The following is an 18633-nucleotide window of genomic DNA, read 5'->3' as shown; positions in this document are numbered from 1 at the left end:
ATACAACTATTGCACGCCACAAGAGCGTGCAAGGGTTAAGGGGGCATAGCTCCTCACGACGGTGTAAAGAGCATCTGTAGGGCGCGATGAATCACCTAGTGAAATATATTTGCTAATGGTTTAAAAACCAATACACATTTTAATCCATTACTTTTTTTTAGCACACTTTATTACCATGTCATGTAATAGACTCCATCTTTTGTACACGTCAGTATACAGAAGTCACATTATAATCTCTAACTGTCTCTTTAAACACAATGGCTGCCCATGCAGCTACACAGCAGGTATCACAGAATCTGTTCATTTCAACATTCGTGGGCCAATATTCTAGAATTCTGCGTTCTGCCTTCCAGCAGTTACTGCTTGTCATTGCCATTGATTGGTCTTTTCTTGTGAGCATCACTGGAGAGATAGGCTGCAAGTTTAGGACGGCTGCTGACACGGGTGACATAGGCAGAGAGCAGAGGAAAGCCCGAAAGACAGTCTGGAGCCAATACAAGATGGTTGCGCAGAAGATCCACCAAGTTATAGTCTGCAAATGAAAGCTGAAAAATGTATGTTATTACCGCAGGAAGTGTGGATCATAGCTACTGATGGCCTAATCTAGATGTGCAGTAATTAATAAAATTTGAGTGTATAGTAATAGAATGGCTTTATATCCTTTTAAGAAAAGTTCCACAGGAAGTTACCTTATAATTTTATTGTAACTTAGCCATTTACTGAACCTGTATTTTCATAAGAATTGTGTTTGTTTGTTTTTTCAGGTAAGGGCATTTTGCATGCTTCTGTAGTAGCTCAGGTCAGCAATCAAACAAAGGGTACAACTGAAGCACTAAATTAGTAACTTTTGTCCCATTATAAAAAAACTGGTTTAATGTATTGGCGCAAAGACATCCACCAATCAGCTCATAACTGTCATTTTTCAAACAAGGACTATAACATGGCAGTTAGGAGCTGATTGGCTGCTACTTTATCTCTCTGAGACATAGTACATCTCCCCCACATCCAGTAAAATTGGCAGTTATTGGAGAGAGATCGAGTACTATCCAATGTTTAATACATCTCCCCCTACATATTATACAAATTATAAATAAAGCGTGAAGACAAGGGAAAGATAGTCATGAACCAAACATAGGGGGTAATTCTGAGTTGATCGCAGCAGGAATTTTGGTAGCAGTTGGGCAAAACCATGTGCAGTGCAGGTGGGGCAGATATAACATGTGCAGAGAGAGTTAGATGTGGGTGGGGTGTGTTCAATCTGCAATCTAATTTGCAGTGTAAAAATAAAGCAGCCAGTATTTACCCGGCACAGAAACAAAATAACCCACCCAAATCTAACTGTCTCTGCAAATGTTATATCTGCCTCCCCTGCAGTGCACATGGTTTTGCCCAATTGCTAAAAAAATTCCTGCTGCGATCAACTTGGAATTACCCCCATATTGTTATGCATTGTAACTAGAGATGAGCGTGTTCGGTTCGTTGAGATTCGAACCCCCCCGAACTTCACTCATTTTACACTGGTCCGAGGCAGCCTCGGATCTTCCCGCCTTGCTCGGTTAACCAGAACGCGCCCGAACGTCATCATCCCGCTGTCGGATTCTCGCGAGATTCGTATTCTATATAAGGAGCCGCGCGTCGCCGCCATTTTCACTCGTGCATTGGAGATTGAATGGAGAGGACGTGGCAGCGTTCTATCCCTGAAAAGCTCCGTAATCTGTGCTCAGTGTGCTGAAAATATCTGTGCTTCGTGTGCTGCAAATAATCTGTGCTCAGTGTGCTGAAAATATCTACGTTCTCTGCCTGAAAACGCTCCATATCTGTGCTCAGTGTGCTGCAAATCTCTCTGCTCAGTGTGCTGCATTGTGGGGACTGGGTATCACCAGTATAATAATATATACTATTCTATAGCTTTTATACTGCTTGTCAGGACACATGTGTCACAGTTACACTGCTCTGTACTGATATATATATATACAGTAAATGTAATATATATACTATTCTAAAGCTTCTATACTGCTTGTCAGGACACATGTTTCACAGTTACACCGCTCTGTACTGATATATATATATATATATATATATATATACAGTAATATATATACTATTCTATAGCTTCTATACTGCTTGTCAGGACACATGTGTCACAGTTACACCGCTCTGTACTGATATATATATATATATATACATTAATATATATACTATTCTATAGCTTCTATACTGCTTGTCAGGACACATGTTTCACAGTTACACCGCTCTGTACTGATATATATATATATATATATATATATATACAGTAATATATATACTATTCTATAGCTTCTATACTGCTTGTCAGGACACATGTGTCACAGTTACACCGCTCTGTACTGATATATATATATATACAGTAATATATATACTATTCTATAGCTTCTATACTGCTTGTCAGGACACATGTTTCACAGTTACACCGCTCTGTACTGATATATATATATATATATATATATATATATATACAGTAATATATATACTATTCTATAGCTTCTATACTGCTTGTCAGGACACATGTGTCACAGTTACACCGCTCTGTACTGATATATATATATATATATATATATATATACAGTAATATATATATTATTCTATAGCTTCTATACTGCTTGTCAGGACACATGTTTCACAGTTACACCGCTCTGTACTGATATATATATACAGTAATATATATACTATTCTATAGCTTCTATACTGCTTGGAGGAAGAGAGATGCAGATGCACACTCTTAGCACTAAGAACACTGATAATAAAAATAATTTAAATAAACCCTCACAAATAACATGGAGTATAATTGAAGTTCTTAGCACACATTTGCGCAAATATGCGGGCCCATGTACCGCGGCCAGGTGACTTCAGCATGATAGCACCTCTTGATATCTTATGTAATAGGATGTGCAATCCAGGTTCCCCCCTTTTTCCCCACTATATTTGTGTATATATTGTACACTGGAAGGCAAGGCTTCCTTCCTCTGGCATTGGTACTCCTCCCATTCACCCTCAGGTGTTTTAATTAGCTGGGTTCCTGCATTTCAGATCACACATTGATAAGGCCCTATTTAGAGGTAAGTCCTGTATAAATTTATAGAATGTGATAATATTAGGGATGTTAGGGACCCATGTGATGAAGTCACCTGGCCGCGGTACATGGGCCCGCATATTTGCGCAAATGTGTGCTAAGAACTTCAATTATACTCCATGTTAATTGTGAGGGTTTATTTAAATTATTTTTATTATCAGTGTTCTTAGTGCTAAGAGTGTGCATCTGCATTTTTCTTCCTCCAGCATAGTATTAGAAGCCTCAGCATGATAGCACCTCTTGATATCTTTAGTAATAGGATGTGCAATCCAGGTTCCTACCTTTTTTCTTCTATACTGCTTGTCAGGACACATGTGTCACAGTTACACCGCTCTGTACTGATATATATATATATATATATATATATATATACAGTAATATATATACTATTCTATAGCTTCTATACTGCTTGTCAGGACACATTTGTCACAGTTACTCCGCTCTGTACTGATATATATATATATATATATACAGTAATATATATACTATTCTATAGCTTCTATACTGCTTGTCAGGACACATGTGTCACAGTTACACCGCTCTGTACTGATATATATACAGTAATATATATACTATTCTATAGCTTCTATACTGCTTGTCAGGACACATGTGTCACAGTTACACCGCTCTGTACTGATATATATACTATTCTATAGCTTCTATACTGCTTGTAAGGACACATTGGTCACTGTTACACCGCTCTGTACTGATATATATATATATACAGTAATATATATACTATTCTATAGTTTCTGTACTGCTTGTCAGAACACGTGTCACAGTTACACCGCTCTATACTGATATATACAATAATATATATACTTTTCTATAGCTTCTAGTATTACAGTGCAGCATTTTGGTGACCAACAGTATACATATATAGTACAGTACAGTAGGTCATTGCTATTGATATATTACTGGCATATAATTCCACACATTAAAAAATGGAGAACAAAAATGTGGAGGGTAAAATAGGGAAAGATCAAGATCCACTTCCACCTCGTGCTGAAGCTGCTGCCACTAGTCATGGCCGAGACGATGAAATGCCATCAACGTCGTCTGCCAAGGCCGATGCCCAATGTCATAGTAGAGAGCATGTAAAATCCAAAAAACAAAGGTTCAGTAAAATGACCCAAAAATTAAAAGTGTCTGATGAGAAGCGTAAACTTGCCAATAGGCCATTTACGACCTGGAGTGGCAAGGAACGGCTGAGGCCCTGTCCTATGTTCATGGCTAGTGGTTCAGATTCACATGAGGATGGAAGCACTCATCCTCCCGCTAGAAAAATTAAAAGACTTAAGCTGGCAAAAGCACAGCAAAGAACTGTACGTTCTTCTAAATCACAAATCCCCAAGGAGAGTCCAATTGTGTCGGTTGCGATGCCTGACCTTCTCAACACTGGACGGGAAGAGGTGGCGCCTTCCACCATTTGCACGCCCCCTGCAAGTGCTGGAAGGAGCACCCGCAGTCCAGTTCCTGATAGTCAAATTGAAGATGTCACTGTTGAAGTACACCAGGATGAGGATATGGGTGTTGTTGGCGCTGAGGAGGAAATTGACAAGGAGGATTCTGATGTTGAGGTGGTTTGTTTAAATCAGGCACCCGGGGAGACACGTGTTGTCCATGGGACGAATATGGCCATTGACATGCCTGGTCAAATTTAAAAAAAATCACCTCTTCGTGTGGAATTATTTTAACAGAAATGAGGACAACAGGTGTCAAGCCGTGTGTTGCCTTTGTCAAGCTGTAATAAGTAGGGGTAAGGACGTTAACCACCTAGGAACATCCTCCCTTATACGTCACCTGGAGCGCATTCATCAGAAGTAATTGACAAGTTCAAAAACTTTGGGTGACAGCGGAAGCAGTCCACTGACAACTAAATCCCTTCCTCTTGTAACCAAGCTCCTGCAAACCACACCACCAACTCTCTCAGTGTCAATTTCCTCATTAGACATGAAAAACAATAGTCCTGCAGGCCATGTCACTGGCAAGTCTGACGAGTCCTCTCCTGACTGGGATTCCTCCGATGCATCCTTGAGTGTAACGCCTACTGCTGCTGGCGCTGCTGTTGTTGCTGCTGGGAGTCGATCGTCATCCCAGAGGGGAAGTCGGAAGACCACTTGTACTACTTCCAGTAAGCAATTGACTGTCCAACAGTCCTTTGCGAGGAAGATAAAATATCACAGCAGTCATCCTGCTGCAAAGCGGATAACTCGGGTCTTGGCAGCTGCGGTGGTGTTAAACGTGTGTCCGGTATCCACCATTAATTCACAGGGAATTAGAGAATTGTTTGAGGTACTGTTTCCCCGGTACCAAATACCATCTAGGTTTAATTTCTCTAGGCAGGCGATACCGAGAATGTACACAGAGTCATCAGTGTCCTAAAAAATGCAGTTGTACCTAATGTCCACTTACCCACGGACATGTGGACAAGTGGAGCAGGGCAGACTCAGGACTATATGACTGTGACAGCCCACTGGGTAGACAGGGCCGTCTTTTCGTATGGGCTCAATGGGCTCTTGCTGAGGGTCCCCTCTTTCCAGGGGTACCAGATTTTTGAAAATCGGCCCGGGGGAACCGGAGATATCTGACTTGAAAGCAGTGGTCGCAAACCAAGCCTGTTAATTGCTCTTCCCACTCAGATATCTTGGGTTTTGTCTGACTTAGAGTATTTCTTAGGGTATAAGCCAAAAGCTGAGACTCTCCCCTTTTGGTGGACACTGGCAGCTTGTCTCTACTATGCCCTGAACCAGAGATATCAGCCTTCAAGCAGCTGGTCCCTGCTCCAGCTCCACATGCCTAATATACAGTTTTAGATTTTCGTTGGTGAATTGCTTTGGCTCCTGACCTCTGATCCCCAGGTCCCCAGAATCTTCAGAAAGGTGGGACTCTCTACTGTTTTATCCCATTCAAAGCTAAGAAATATTTTTTCAGTAACTTGAGATATCTGCTTTCAAGCAAGCTGCCCTCCCACCGGAAAATTATAAATATTAAGCCCACTCCACTATCCACCCCTTCTACAGTTTAGCCCCATCTGTGCAGTAAAGGAGTAATTAGCAGAAATTACTGTTACAGGTCCTACATGCTGAGCAAAAGATAGTACACCCCCTACCGCCCGCAGGATATCAAAGCTGCACTGATAGCACCCCCATCCCTACCGCTGGAGGATGGGTAGGGGGCCCAGTGCATTGCTGTGCCCAGGGGCCTACACTGCTGTTAAGACAGCCCTGTGGGTAGATGTATATCCTCCCGCAGCAAGAATAGCAGCGGCGGCACCAGTAGCAGCATCTCGCAAACGCCAACTCGTTCCTAGGCAGGCTACGCTTTGTATCACCACTTTTCATAAGAGGCACACAGCTGACCTCTTACGGAAACGGAGGAACATCATTGCAGAATGGCTTACCCCAATTGGACTCTCCTGGGGATTTGTGACATCGGACAACGCCACCAATATTGTGCATGCATTACATGTTGGCAAATTCCAGCACGTCCCATGTTTTGCACATACATTGAATTTGGTGGTGCAGAATTTTTTCAAAAACGACAGGGGCGTACAAGAGATGCTGTCGGTGGCCCGAAGAATTGCAGGCCACTTTCGGCATTCAGCCACCGCGTGCCGAAGACTGGAGCACCAGCAAACACTCCTGAATCTGCCCCGCCATCATCTGAAGCAAGAGGTGGTAACGAGGTGGAATTCAACCCTCTATATGCTTCAGAGGATGGAGGAGCAGCAAGAGGCCATTCAAGCCTATACAGCTACCTACGATATAGGCAAAGGAGGGGGAATGCACCTGACTCAAGCGCAGTGGAGAATGATTTCAACGTTGTGCAAGGTTCTGCAACCATTTGAATTTGCCACACGTGAAGTCAGTTCAGACACTGCCAGCCTGAGTCAGGTCATTCCCCTCATCAGGCTTTTGCAGAAGAAGCTGGAGAGAGTGAAAGAGGAGCTAAAACGGAGCGATTCCGCTAGGCATGTGGGACTTTTGGATGGAGCCCTTAATTCGCTTAACCAGGATTCACGGGTGGTCAATCTGTTGAAATCAGAGCACTACATTTTTGGCCACCGTGCTCGATCCTAGATTTAAAACCTACGTTGTATCTCTCTTTCCGGCAGACACAAGTCTGCAGAGGTGCAAAGACCTGCTGGTGAGACACTTGTCAAGTCAAGCGGAATGTGACCCGTCAACAGCTCCTCCTTCACATTCTCCCGCAACTGGGGCTGCGAGGAAAAGGCTAAGAATTCCGAGCCCACCCGCTGGTGGTGATGCAGGACAGTCTGGAGCGAGTGCTGACATCTGGTCCGGACTAAAGGACCTGCCAGTGATTACTGACATGTTGTCTACTGTCACTGCATATGATTTTGTCACCATTGAAAGAATGGTGGAGTATTATATGAGTGACCGCATCCAAGTAGGCACGTCAGACAGTCCGTATGTATACTGGCAGGAAAAAGAGGCAATTTGGAGGCCCTTGCACAAACTGGCTTTATTTTACCTAAATTACCCCCCTCCAGTGTGTACTCCGAAAGAGTGTTTAGTGCAGCCGGTCACCTTGTCAGCAATCGGCGTACGAGGTTACTTCCAGAAAATGTGGAGAAGATGATGTTCATCAAAATGAATTATAGTAAATTCCTCCGTGGAGACATTCACCAGCAATTGCCTCCAGAAAGTACACAGGGACCTGAGATGGTGGATTCCAGTGGGGACAAATTAATAATCTGTGAGGAGGGGGATGTACACAGTGAAAGGGGTGAGGAATCGGACGATGAGGAGGAGGTGGACATCTTGCCTTTGTAGAGCCAGTTTGTGCAATGAGAGATTGATTGCTTCTTTTTTGGTGGGGGCCCAAACCAACCAGTCATTTCAGTCACAGTCGTGTGGCAGACCCTGTCGCTGAAATGATGGGTTTGTTAAAGTGTGCATGTCCTGTTTATACAACATAAGGGTGGTTGGGAGGGCCCAAGGACAATTCCATCTTGCACCTCTTTTTTCTTTAATTTATCTTTGCATCATGTGATGTTTGGGGCCAATTTTTTTAAGTGCCATCCTGTCTGCCACTGCAGTGCCACTCCTAGATGGGCCAGGTGTTTGTGCCGGCCACTTGGGTCGCTTAGCTTAGTCATCCAGCGACCTCGGTGCAAATTTTAGGACTAAAAATAATATTGTGAGGTGTAAGGTGTTCAGAATAGACTGGAAATGAGTGGAAATTATGGTTATTGAGGTTAATAATACTATTGGATCAAAATGACCCCCAAATTCTATGATTTAAGCTGTTTTTGAGGGGCTTTTGAAAAAAAACCACCCGAATCCAAAACACACCCGAATCCGACAAAAAAATTTCAGGGAGGTTTTGCCAAAACGCGTCCGAATCCAAAACACGGCCGCGAAATCGAATCCAAAACCAAAACACAAAACCCGAAAAATGTCCGGTGCACATCTCTAATTGTAACCTATTGTAAGCATGAACATATGGGTCGGTATTTAAATGATATATCATGCCCAACCCACTTTCTAAAGTGATCCCCGATATTGCATTTATCGCGCCCACAGTAATCAGGTTTAGCTGAGTAAAGGGTTGGGAGCTTTCATTACCCAGGGGATAGCAAGCTGAAATGATTACACCACGTCCGTCAGCAGAAACAGAACAGGTGTGGAAAGAACTGAATACCGTCCATAGTAACAATAAGAAATCTTTTAACCACTTAACTGACAATTTTTTTCCACAAAAAACGCTCAGAAATTGTCGGGGTTTTATGAGTGAATTAGGTGAAGAACATGAATATCCTTATCCAAAATTATTGAAGTTAAAAAATAAAAAAAATATTTTGCGATGGTCACGCATATTTGGTTGCGTGACCATCGCAACGTTAAGTTTTGCACCCAAGACAGCTGCCAGGTACACAGGTGGGGGCTGGGGGTGGCTTGGGCGAGTTGTTTTACACTTTCCCAGTGCCATTGTGTGCAGCCACTGGGTGGGGGGGGGTCCTGCCATGCAGACCGATCAGCAATGATCGTCAGCACCGCAACACTGAGGGGTGCAGGGAGGCAGAGGGACCTTCCGGTCCCTCAGAGAGCAGCAGCGGAGGGAAGTTAACCTTCCCTGCCGCTGCTAAAATTATCTGACTGGTCGCATCCTGTGCGACTAGGTCAGATGAAACACTTGCTGGTATGGTCGCATCTGATGCAGCCATGCCAGGCAAGTGGTTAAGGTCGAGATGTATCATCTCTGCCCTTTCTCCCATTGTTTGTCAGGCCATGCTTCGCCCATTTAGCGTTGATTTACAGTTCTCTGCATCGACGCCCTGTATTATGATTTTGGCAGAGGGAGAGTGTTAAATCACCTGTTCACCGAAATGCACACTCCCTCCTGCTGCTTAGCTTTATCGCGGATCAGACTCACACTGTGCATGCGCCATTGGTTTTCCTCCCAGCGACACCCACGCTAGTATGTTTGCTCATGCGTGCTTCCGCTGGCTGTCCTGTCAGTGCCACGGTTAAAACACATACAAGGGGTAAATTTACTACGATGGGAGTTCTATTTAAGATGGGATGTTGCCCATAGCAACCAATCAGCTTTTACTTCTCATTTATCTAGCACCTTCTAGGAGATAATACCTGGAATCTGATTGGTTGCTATGGGCAACATCCCATCTTAAATAGAACTCCCATCTTAGTAAATTTACTCCAAGTGAGGAGACTGATGCCGCGCCAATTTAGCCTAGTGAATTGAAAAGGTCTTTACAAAAGGCCGTTCATATATTGCCTAGCATATCCCCACACTATCTAGAAGATGGCAGCACTGATAAAGACAGGAGTACACAGCTTCCCCAGCATTTTTTAGCTGCGACACAGATTCCGCTAAAGCACATAACACACATTCATACAGCCACCATTGTGAGCTGCAGAATGGCCAACAGAGGGCGCTGCAGAGGGTATGTGGGTAGAAGTAAATATGCTCCTAGAACATGAGGTATTTTGCCAAAGGCTATGACAACTGCATGCCAATTCCGTAGGCGCTTTGTCGCCCTCCTACTTGCCAGTAGCTTTTTGCATGCAATGACCTATTCCCTTGAGAAGAGCTCAGGCAAACACTATAGTTACTCTGTTCTGCCTAACACTGAGCTATCTACATTTCTTTAAGCACATCAGATAAAAGTACATAAAAGACAGTTTTGATCACCAGTTGTTAAATAAAAATGAGCATCATGTACACCAAGTCCTGCACTGTGATAAACCTACTGTAGTTCATGTTTATTATGTCATCCACTATACAACCACACAGTGCCCCAACCAGTTCTCACCTCAGCTCCTACAGTAAATCCTTTACCACCATTGTTGTTACTAAGGATTCTTTCAAAGTGACAGAGTTCATTAGGCAGAGCCTTAATGTAATCCTCTTTCCCAGCATCCTAAAGAGGGAAACAAGAGTAATCAGGAGTAAGCAGTGTCTGGTACATACATTACCCAGGTATTACCAACATGATCATACTCACATAGTTATCATAAATCAGATTCACGTATTTCAGCCTGAGATCTTCCACCCCATCATTTACCATGTCTATGAGCGTTGCCTCGACTGAGTTTTTGCCATAGACACCTGAAACACATCAAAATTGGTGGCACAGGTGCAGCAATGTATAGGTCCAGGGGGAGATGTATCAACCCTTTGAGAGATAAAAAGTAGAGAATTTGCCCATAGCAGCCAATCAGGTTCTATATAATTGTATAGACTGGACTAGACAAGTGATAGATGGAAGCTCATTGGTTGTTGTGGGCAACTACTCCACTTTATCTCTCAAAGGTGTAATACATTCTTCCCCCCCAACTTTGGGTATCAAGTAGTCTGTTGGAAAAAAGGTCATACCATGATTCCTGCCCAGATAGCGTAAGATTGCATTTGACTGATACAGCCTGAAATCGCCGTTTTTGAATCCTGGAAGTTGGCCAAACACCTGTGGTGAAAGACAGTCAATAAGATAATTAGCCAGGTTAACAGATGAACAAAGAAAATAAAATAAAAAATAAATTAAAAAGTCAACATTTATTTTCCCTGCAGTACATCTTTGAAAACCTGAAACATGAGACCACATTACAGAGAATGAGCCAAGAGTACAGTTCTAGAGCGAGTCAATCTGACAAGGGAATCCATCTAGTAGAACTAGTAAGTCATACCCAGAAGTCCAAATACATGCTAGTAAAAAATATATAAACAAATAATAATTTTATATATATATATATATATATATATATAATATATATATATATATCTCCTCTGTTGCATAGATGCACTCTCCTTTTCAACATGTAGGGTGCGTCCTTAATTATCCCTCACAGGGACTAAGCATATCTCCCAAAACAAGTGCACTCACTACTTTTTTTCAGTTCCAAAACAGTTATTTTATTTTATTCAATTCAATCTGCAGGCACAGTTGTATCAATTCACCATCTTCATAGACATGTCCGTATAGGAGTCAATAAACCATCCAGGTCTGATTATTGCATCAATTTTCCTCTATTGTTCCACCAGGAATATAAATACTTTGCATTATCTCTTAAAAAAAATGCTCTCAATATCTCCACATGATAATATCATTCATTTGACTCCATTTGTTTATGGTTTTACATGTTACGATCTTTAGGGTACATCATGTCATTTTCTATGTCTGTCGACTTCGGCCGCTTTCGTGCCGTATGAGACCCACATATAAAACATATAAAACATACAAATACATACTGTTACAAACTTACATGAATGTGTGTTCAAACCAGCGTGCTCTTATACCCAGTACCTACTTGTTCAGCCAAACTCCCCGGCATGCGTTCCACCTTACTGCGCATGTCCATGCTCAACAGCGGGAGGACGGGCTTTAAGTCCCGTCAATCCGGTCACATGGTACGCTTAAGCCACTCCTATTACTTGGCCGCGTCTGCCGCGTATTGCGTCATATCATGACGTCCGTGCGGTTCACATGCGTTCCACTTAAACTCCCTTCATTTCACCTATGGGGTAATTCCAAGTTGATCGCAGCAGGAAATTTTTTAGCAGTTGGGCAAAACCATGTGCACTGCAGGGAAGGCAGATATAACATGTGCAGAGAGAGATAGATTTGGGTGTGGTGAGTTAAATCTGCAATCTAAATTGCAATGTAAAAGTAAAGCAGCAAGTATTTACCCTGCACAGAAACAAAATAACCCACCAAAATCTAACTCTCTCTGCAAATGTTATATCTGCCACACCTGCAGCGCACATGGTTTTGCCCAACTGCTAAAAAATTTCCTGCTGCGATCAACTTGGAATTACCCCCCTAGAGCATATAGCGCTGTGTAGTCAAACCCTTACTCTTTTTATTTATTTATTTTACAGCACTGGTAGTTACATATCCATGCAATTACAAACCACAATAAACACTAATATTTAAACTAAAAACACTTCAAGTACAAAAACCCATATTCCCCACTATACATAAATGATTAAAAACCGACAATTCCAACATTACTAAATGGTAGAAATCTTTATATTCTCTTTAGCAACATTAATCCATTTATCTATATATAGTAATCCTCTTCCTTCAATCATCCCAAGAAACATTTGAAATTAATGTTTTCATTCATCCCCCTTGGGGCAATCGTGTCTAGATCATATATCCATCTTGCTTCTCTCCTTAATAATTTTTGATCCCTATTGCCACCTCGTTCTAATGGCGGCACATGGTCTATTAGGATACACCATAAGGATGCTACAGGATGTGATTTCTGCAAAAAATGTCTGACGACTGGTTTATCACTTATATATAAAATACGGTCCCAGCATTCTGCATTATTTCCGCTTCATAGATGATATTTTGATTTTGTGGAGTGGGACAGAGGCTTTGTTCCATGAAATGGTGATGGAGCTAAATTTGTTAGATAGTCCCATTTGCTTCACTAGTAACTTGCAGGCTGACAGTATTGAATTCCTTGATGTCTCCATTTTTAAAATAAATGGAGGTCTGGGAACTACATTATACAGGAAGAGTACAGATAGGAATTCTCTATTATTTGGGACAAGTCATCATCCAAAACCACTGATAGAAGGTCTCCCGGTATCCCAGTTCATAAGGGTATTGAGAAATAACACCCAGATAGAAAAGGCACAGGTACAAATAGTGGAGATGAAGAAACGTTTTCTGGAAAGAGGATATACACCCCAAGTTTTGGAGAAATGTCTGAGAAGGGCATGGAATATTTGGGAGGAGAAGGAACAAAAATCAACCCTGAAAGAGAAGAATAAGTTTGTAGTGTTGAAACAATTTGATATAAAAGCTACCTCCTTTGTTAAATCTGTAAAAAAAACACTGGCCTATAGTAGAATCGGATAAAAAAAATGTAAGAAATCACTAGGAAAGCCTCTAGTAGCTTTTAAGAGAGGTCCCAATCTAAAACAGTTATTGATGAAACCGACAAAGAATTTTGATAAAAAAAACCCACAAGAACTTGGTTGAATAAGAACTATTTTGGCTGCTACCGTTGTACGGGATGCACAACTTGTAGTGGCATGATGTCGGGTAAGACATTCTCACACCCACATACAGGGGCACAAATTGAGATTAAATATCGACTCACATGTACTTCTAAATACGTGATTTATATACTAATTTGCCCATGTAGTTTGGTTTATGTTGGGAAGACCTCAAGAAATTTTAGGGAAAGAATGGCTAATCATAGGAGATCAATTAGGGAAGCTTTCAGCGAGGGCAAGAGTGATAAACCAGTCGTCAGACATTTTTTGCAGAGATCACATCCTGTAGCATCCTTATGGTGTATGCTATTAGACCATGTGCCGCCGTTAGAACGAGGTGGCAATAGGGATCAGAAATTATTAAGGAGAGAAGCAAGATGGATATATGATCTAGACACAATTGCCCCAAGGGGGATAAATGAAAACATTACTTTCAATAGAGGAAAATTGATGCAATAATCAGACCTGGATGGTTTATTGACTCCTATATGGACATGTCTACGAAGATGGTGAATTGATACAACTGTGCCTGCAGATTGAATTGAATAAAATAACTGTTTTTTTTGGAACTGAAAAAAGTAGTGAGTGCACTTGTTTTGGGAGCTTATATATATGTATATATATATATATATATATATATATATATATATATATATATATAGGATGCATTCAGCATCCCGGCGGTTGGGATGGCAGCGGTCATGTGACCAACACCGAAATCCTGACACCACTCAGGAGGCTGGTGCCGGAACACAGTCAGCCAAAATCCCAAAGGTATCAGGGTTCGACAAGGTTTAGGGAGGAGATGGGTTAGTCACTGGGGAAGGGGTAAGCCCTAGCCACTCCCTTCCCGAGGGTTAGCACTAGCCACCACCCGCGGAGGGATAGGCTTTCGGTAGGGTAAAAATACATACCCCCTCCTATGTCGGGATCTTCAGTGTCAGGATGCCGCTGATGGTCATGTGACCGCTGGCATCCCGACCACCAGGATGTCATACCGTAGATATATATCTAAGAAATAAAGGCAGCACTCACCAGACTTGCTTAAATAATAAAACGTTGTCCTTTAATCAGTCCTACATTTCGCGGACCTCTCCCCGTCATCAGAGACAAGCGTGTACCTGATGACGGGGAGAGATCCCCGAAACATAGGACCGATTAAAGGACAAAGTTTTATTATTTAAGCAAATCTGGTGAGTGCCGCCTTTATTTCTTCAATTTTCTGGAAAACTAGGTTCAGGAACTACGGGCCTGGGGGTGGAGTTATAAAAAAAAAGTTATAGATGGATAAATAGATAGATAGATAGATAGATAGATAGATAGATAGATAGATAGATAGATAGATAGATAGATAGATTTTAGAAAAGAAGGCACTCAAAATGTATTTCTCTAACGTCCTTGTGGATACTGGGGTGACATTTGTACCATGGGTATAGATTGGGTCTATTGGAGCCTGGCACTTTAAGAAATCATTAGTGTGTGCTGGCTCCTCCCCTCTATGCCCTTCCTAGCACACTCTGTTTAGACATATGTGCCCAAGGAGCCGGGTGCATTCTCTGGAGCTCGTCTGATCGTGGAACTTAGGGGGGACCGAACCAACTTTCTATAGAGTTAATGGTTCATATCCCTGCGGACAGGACACTGAGCTTCTGAGGCGCTGTTTCTCATGCCCCAAGGTGTGAGCCCACACCAGCAGCATGCCGCCACCCCTAACAGATGCCGAAGTAGACGCGGTGCAGTGAGTACTACACCAGGGTCCAGGTTAGTGGGTCCCCGGTGATAATGGCAGCATTAGGGTGCGTCGGTCACCCGGCCACGAGCTGCGGTGCCTGCTGGGGACCCACACTGGCGCTAAGTAATAGGGGGATCCTAATCTCCTTTTTTTACACAATATGACATTAAAGACAGTATAATCTATATAAGGACCGTGCGCTATTGAAGATGCGGGGCTTCCCGGAGAGCGGGATCAGAAGCTAAAAGGCACCATTTCCTGCTGCTGCTGACTACAGGCTGCACGCTGAGACTGCTTCTCCACTGAGACCACTGAATCACCAATTCTGCTGGTACCAGGCGGTCTTATAGAAAAGGGGAGCATATATACAGCGGTTACACTACTGTGCTCATAACAAACATATAAATATACCCAGTGGAGCACTACTCTGGTCTGAGGTATTGTGTGCTGGTCCCAATCCTCTCTGTGTCACTCCATTCAGGGCTGTCTTGGCTTATTGTGCTGTTTCACTAACGTGTTGTCACTGCACTGTGTTATAACTCTGTGTTTTCTGCTCTAAGCATGTCTGGGAAAAAGTGTGTGTGTCCCTCTTGCAACACCAAGTTTACACCCTCTTCACAGGGGTCTCTACTAGGTACCCAGTGTTCTCTGCCTTCACAAGGTAGTGGCTTGCAGGAACCTGAATGGTTAGAATCATTTAAAACAATGATTACTAATATAAATGTAGAGTTAGTTGCTGCAAAACAAGAAAGGCAGACCCTGAAACAGTCTGTAGATGCTTTCTTGGTTAAGACTGCTGACTACAGACAGGCTACTCAGACCCCTCTAGTGGTCTCTCATAAACACACACTCCCACAGGTGTTCCAGTCTGACTGATACTGAAATACCAGAGTTAGATGAGAGAGAACAGGAGGTGAAAGATGACAATGCTCTGTCCCTGGGGGTTGAGGCCCTGATTTATGCTATTAGAGAAGTTCTCAACATACAGGATAAGGAGACAGAACCAGAAGAAGAATTGTTTTTTAATGTGATACCAAAATCATCTGTCCCCATCCCTATCTCAAAAGAATGAAACTCCATTCCAAAGAGGCGTGAGTGAATCCTGACAAGAAATGTATTACTCCTAAGCGGTTACTAAATTCCTTTCTCTTTCCTGCTGAGGATAGGAAAATTTGTGAAAACCCACCCTCTATGGATACTTCAGTGATGTAAAATCGTACTGCCTGTACCTGGGGCAATCTCCCTCAAGGATCCAGCTGACCTCAAAATTGAGACTACACTCAAATCAATCTATACTGCAGTGGGCAGTATACTGAACATGTGGATATCTCAGGTGATGACAGGTAAGTCTACCTATCTGCTGTCTGCTGCACCTCCTGCTAGACGTCCCTACCCTGGGCCCTCTCTGCAGTCCTTTCGTGTGGCAAAATTCAAAAGCAGAGCCAGAGGTGCATCCAATGCTGCTAAAGGAAATTGTGGTAAGTCCCGTAAACCAACAGCTGCTGGAGCTCTGGACTAGGCCTCCGGATCGTCATCCACAATGACCTCCGCATGACGGTTGGCCCCAGCATCAAGGCAACTTCCAGGTAGGTACTCGCCTTCAGCACTTCGCGCATATGTGGGCAAAGTCCTGCCGGGATCCTTGGGCGAGAGAGCTCATATTCCAAGGATACCGGCTGGAATTTCAGGAACTACCTCCTCTCAGATTCTTCAAGTCGGCCTTACCAGCTTCACCTGTATTAGTTCTAAGAGAAATATCCGCACAGATCATAAGATTAATGAAAATATTGTACCAATCAGTTAACTCCCATATCCCATATAAGAAAATTCATAAAGAATTGTCCTATCATTAATTCTTTTATTATTAAATGGGGGTGCTCCCTGGAATAAATTGATCATATAGACAAAAAGAAGAAAAAGTATTCCAAAATGGGGCACTCATTTAAACTGATTGGACTAATAATCCTAAATAGGATATACAGTGGAGCTTCCCAATACATTTTTTATAAAACATAACCTTTATTATTACTTGTATAAAATACTATATAGAGCTTGCAAAGTGTTACAAGAAAAATGTGAGATAGTGAAATTGTGAAAATATAAACAAAAAGTAAAAGTAAAAAGAATGAACACACACTAGTCTCTAATTAATTGTGTTACTGTATGCTGGATAATGTTACTCATAACAGGTCAGACCATGTAAATATGCCTGATGTTATCGTTTGGTATCCATAGGACAAATCCTAAGATTAGTCAGTAGCCACATGTACGGGGTATAATATCAATGTAAATATAATTATTTGTTCCCCTACCACGTTGTTCCCTCAATAAAAATCAATTCACTTATAATTAGTGTTCATGTGCATATCATAACAGGATATGATATCCCTGTTATGAATTTTATGCTCAGTAGTAGATAGAAATAGACTTTAAACTAGTCCAAATATCGGAATTATTATGAATTATTAAAGCATCATAAAGTTCCTAACTAGCAGGGAGTTGATAATAAAACCAAATCTCCCATCTGCAGCATGTTCTGAGCCACCGTTTGTATCATTAGTGTTGTAACATACTCTCAGTTGACAGATTTTGATACAAGTGTTCTAGCTATGTAACCTTTCTCTGTTACAGAGAATCAATGGAGTCCTCTATAGACCATTATCACCACATATAATTGCTATAGTAGATAGCTTGAGCAATAATATTGCACATGAACTATACTGATATCCTAGTAATCCAGGATCTCATATTAGCGGCATTTTGTGATGGAGCATAATTGGTAACCCCTTTAAAAATGCAGTATCGTCTATCAAGAGTACTTGGGAAACCGCAATAAGCATGCCCACATGAATGCCTAATGAAGGGAAACAGCGTCTCTGTTAGTGACGTATTTTATATCACATTATCGTCCTGTGGTACATTGATCTGTGTATAACCCCATGTGTAAGAATTTCACCATATTATAACTAGGCATATAATCATGGTTCAAACATAACGAGACAGTGTGTGTGTGTGTGATCATTTAAAAAACACGGCACCCAGAAGGTGGGCGACGTGCTAGCTGATGCGCATTTCGCATGTAAGCTTTGACGAGGCAAACCCGATCGTCGGACGGAAGGGGATTATGAAGGGCGAGTGAGCCAAACAGCAGGCATCTTTGATGTCCTATGGATACCAAACGATAACATCAGGCATATTTACATGGTCTGACCTGTTATGAGTAACATTATCCAGCATACAGTAACACAATTAATTAGAGACTAGTGTGTGTTCATTCTTTTTACTTTTACTT

The 18633-nt window shown here is 42.1% G+C and overlaps 1 protein-coding gene across 1 annotated transcript in view; it reads right to left on the bottom strand.

Annotated features, from left to right (window-relative positions):
• Window positions 1-220: 220 nt before the first annotated feature.
• LOC135057549 (glutathione S-transferase P 1-like) overlaps window positions 221-18633 on the bottom strand; it is a 58819-nt gene continuing 40406 nt past the window's right edge. Inside the window, exons 4-7 of the mRNA XM_063963400.1 lie at window positions 10976-11063; window positions 10605-10708; window positions 10413-10520; window positions 221-545 (exon numbers count right to left, since the gene is read on the bottom strand). Of these exons, the coding sequence (XP_063819470.1) occupies window positions 357-545; window positions 10413-10520; window positions 10605-10708; window positions 10976-11063 (489 nt within the window). The 3' untranslated portion in view covers window positions 221-356. The remainder of the gene's footprint in view (window positions 546-10412; window positions 10521-10604; window positions 10709-10975; window positions 11064-18633) is intronic.

Source organism: Pseudophryne corroboree, chromosome 3, assembly GCF_028390025.1.
Source record: "Pseudophryne corroboree isolate aPseCor3 chromosome 3, aPseCor3.hap2, whole genome shotgun sequence".
Lineage (NCBI taxonomy): Eukaryota > Metazoa > Chordata > Amphibia > Anura > Myobatrachidae > Pseudophryne > Pseudophryne corroboree.
Note: the sequence above shows the minus strand (reverse complement) of the source record. Positions and strands in the feature narration are given on the sequence as shown.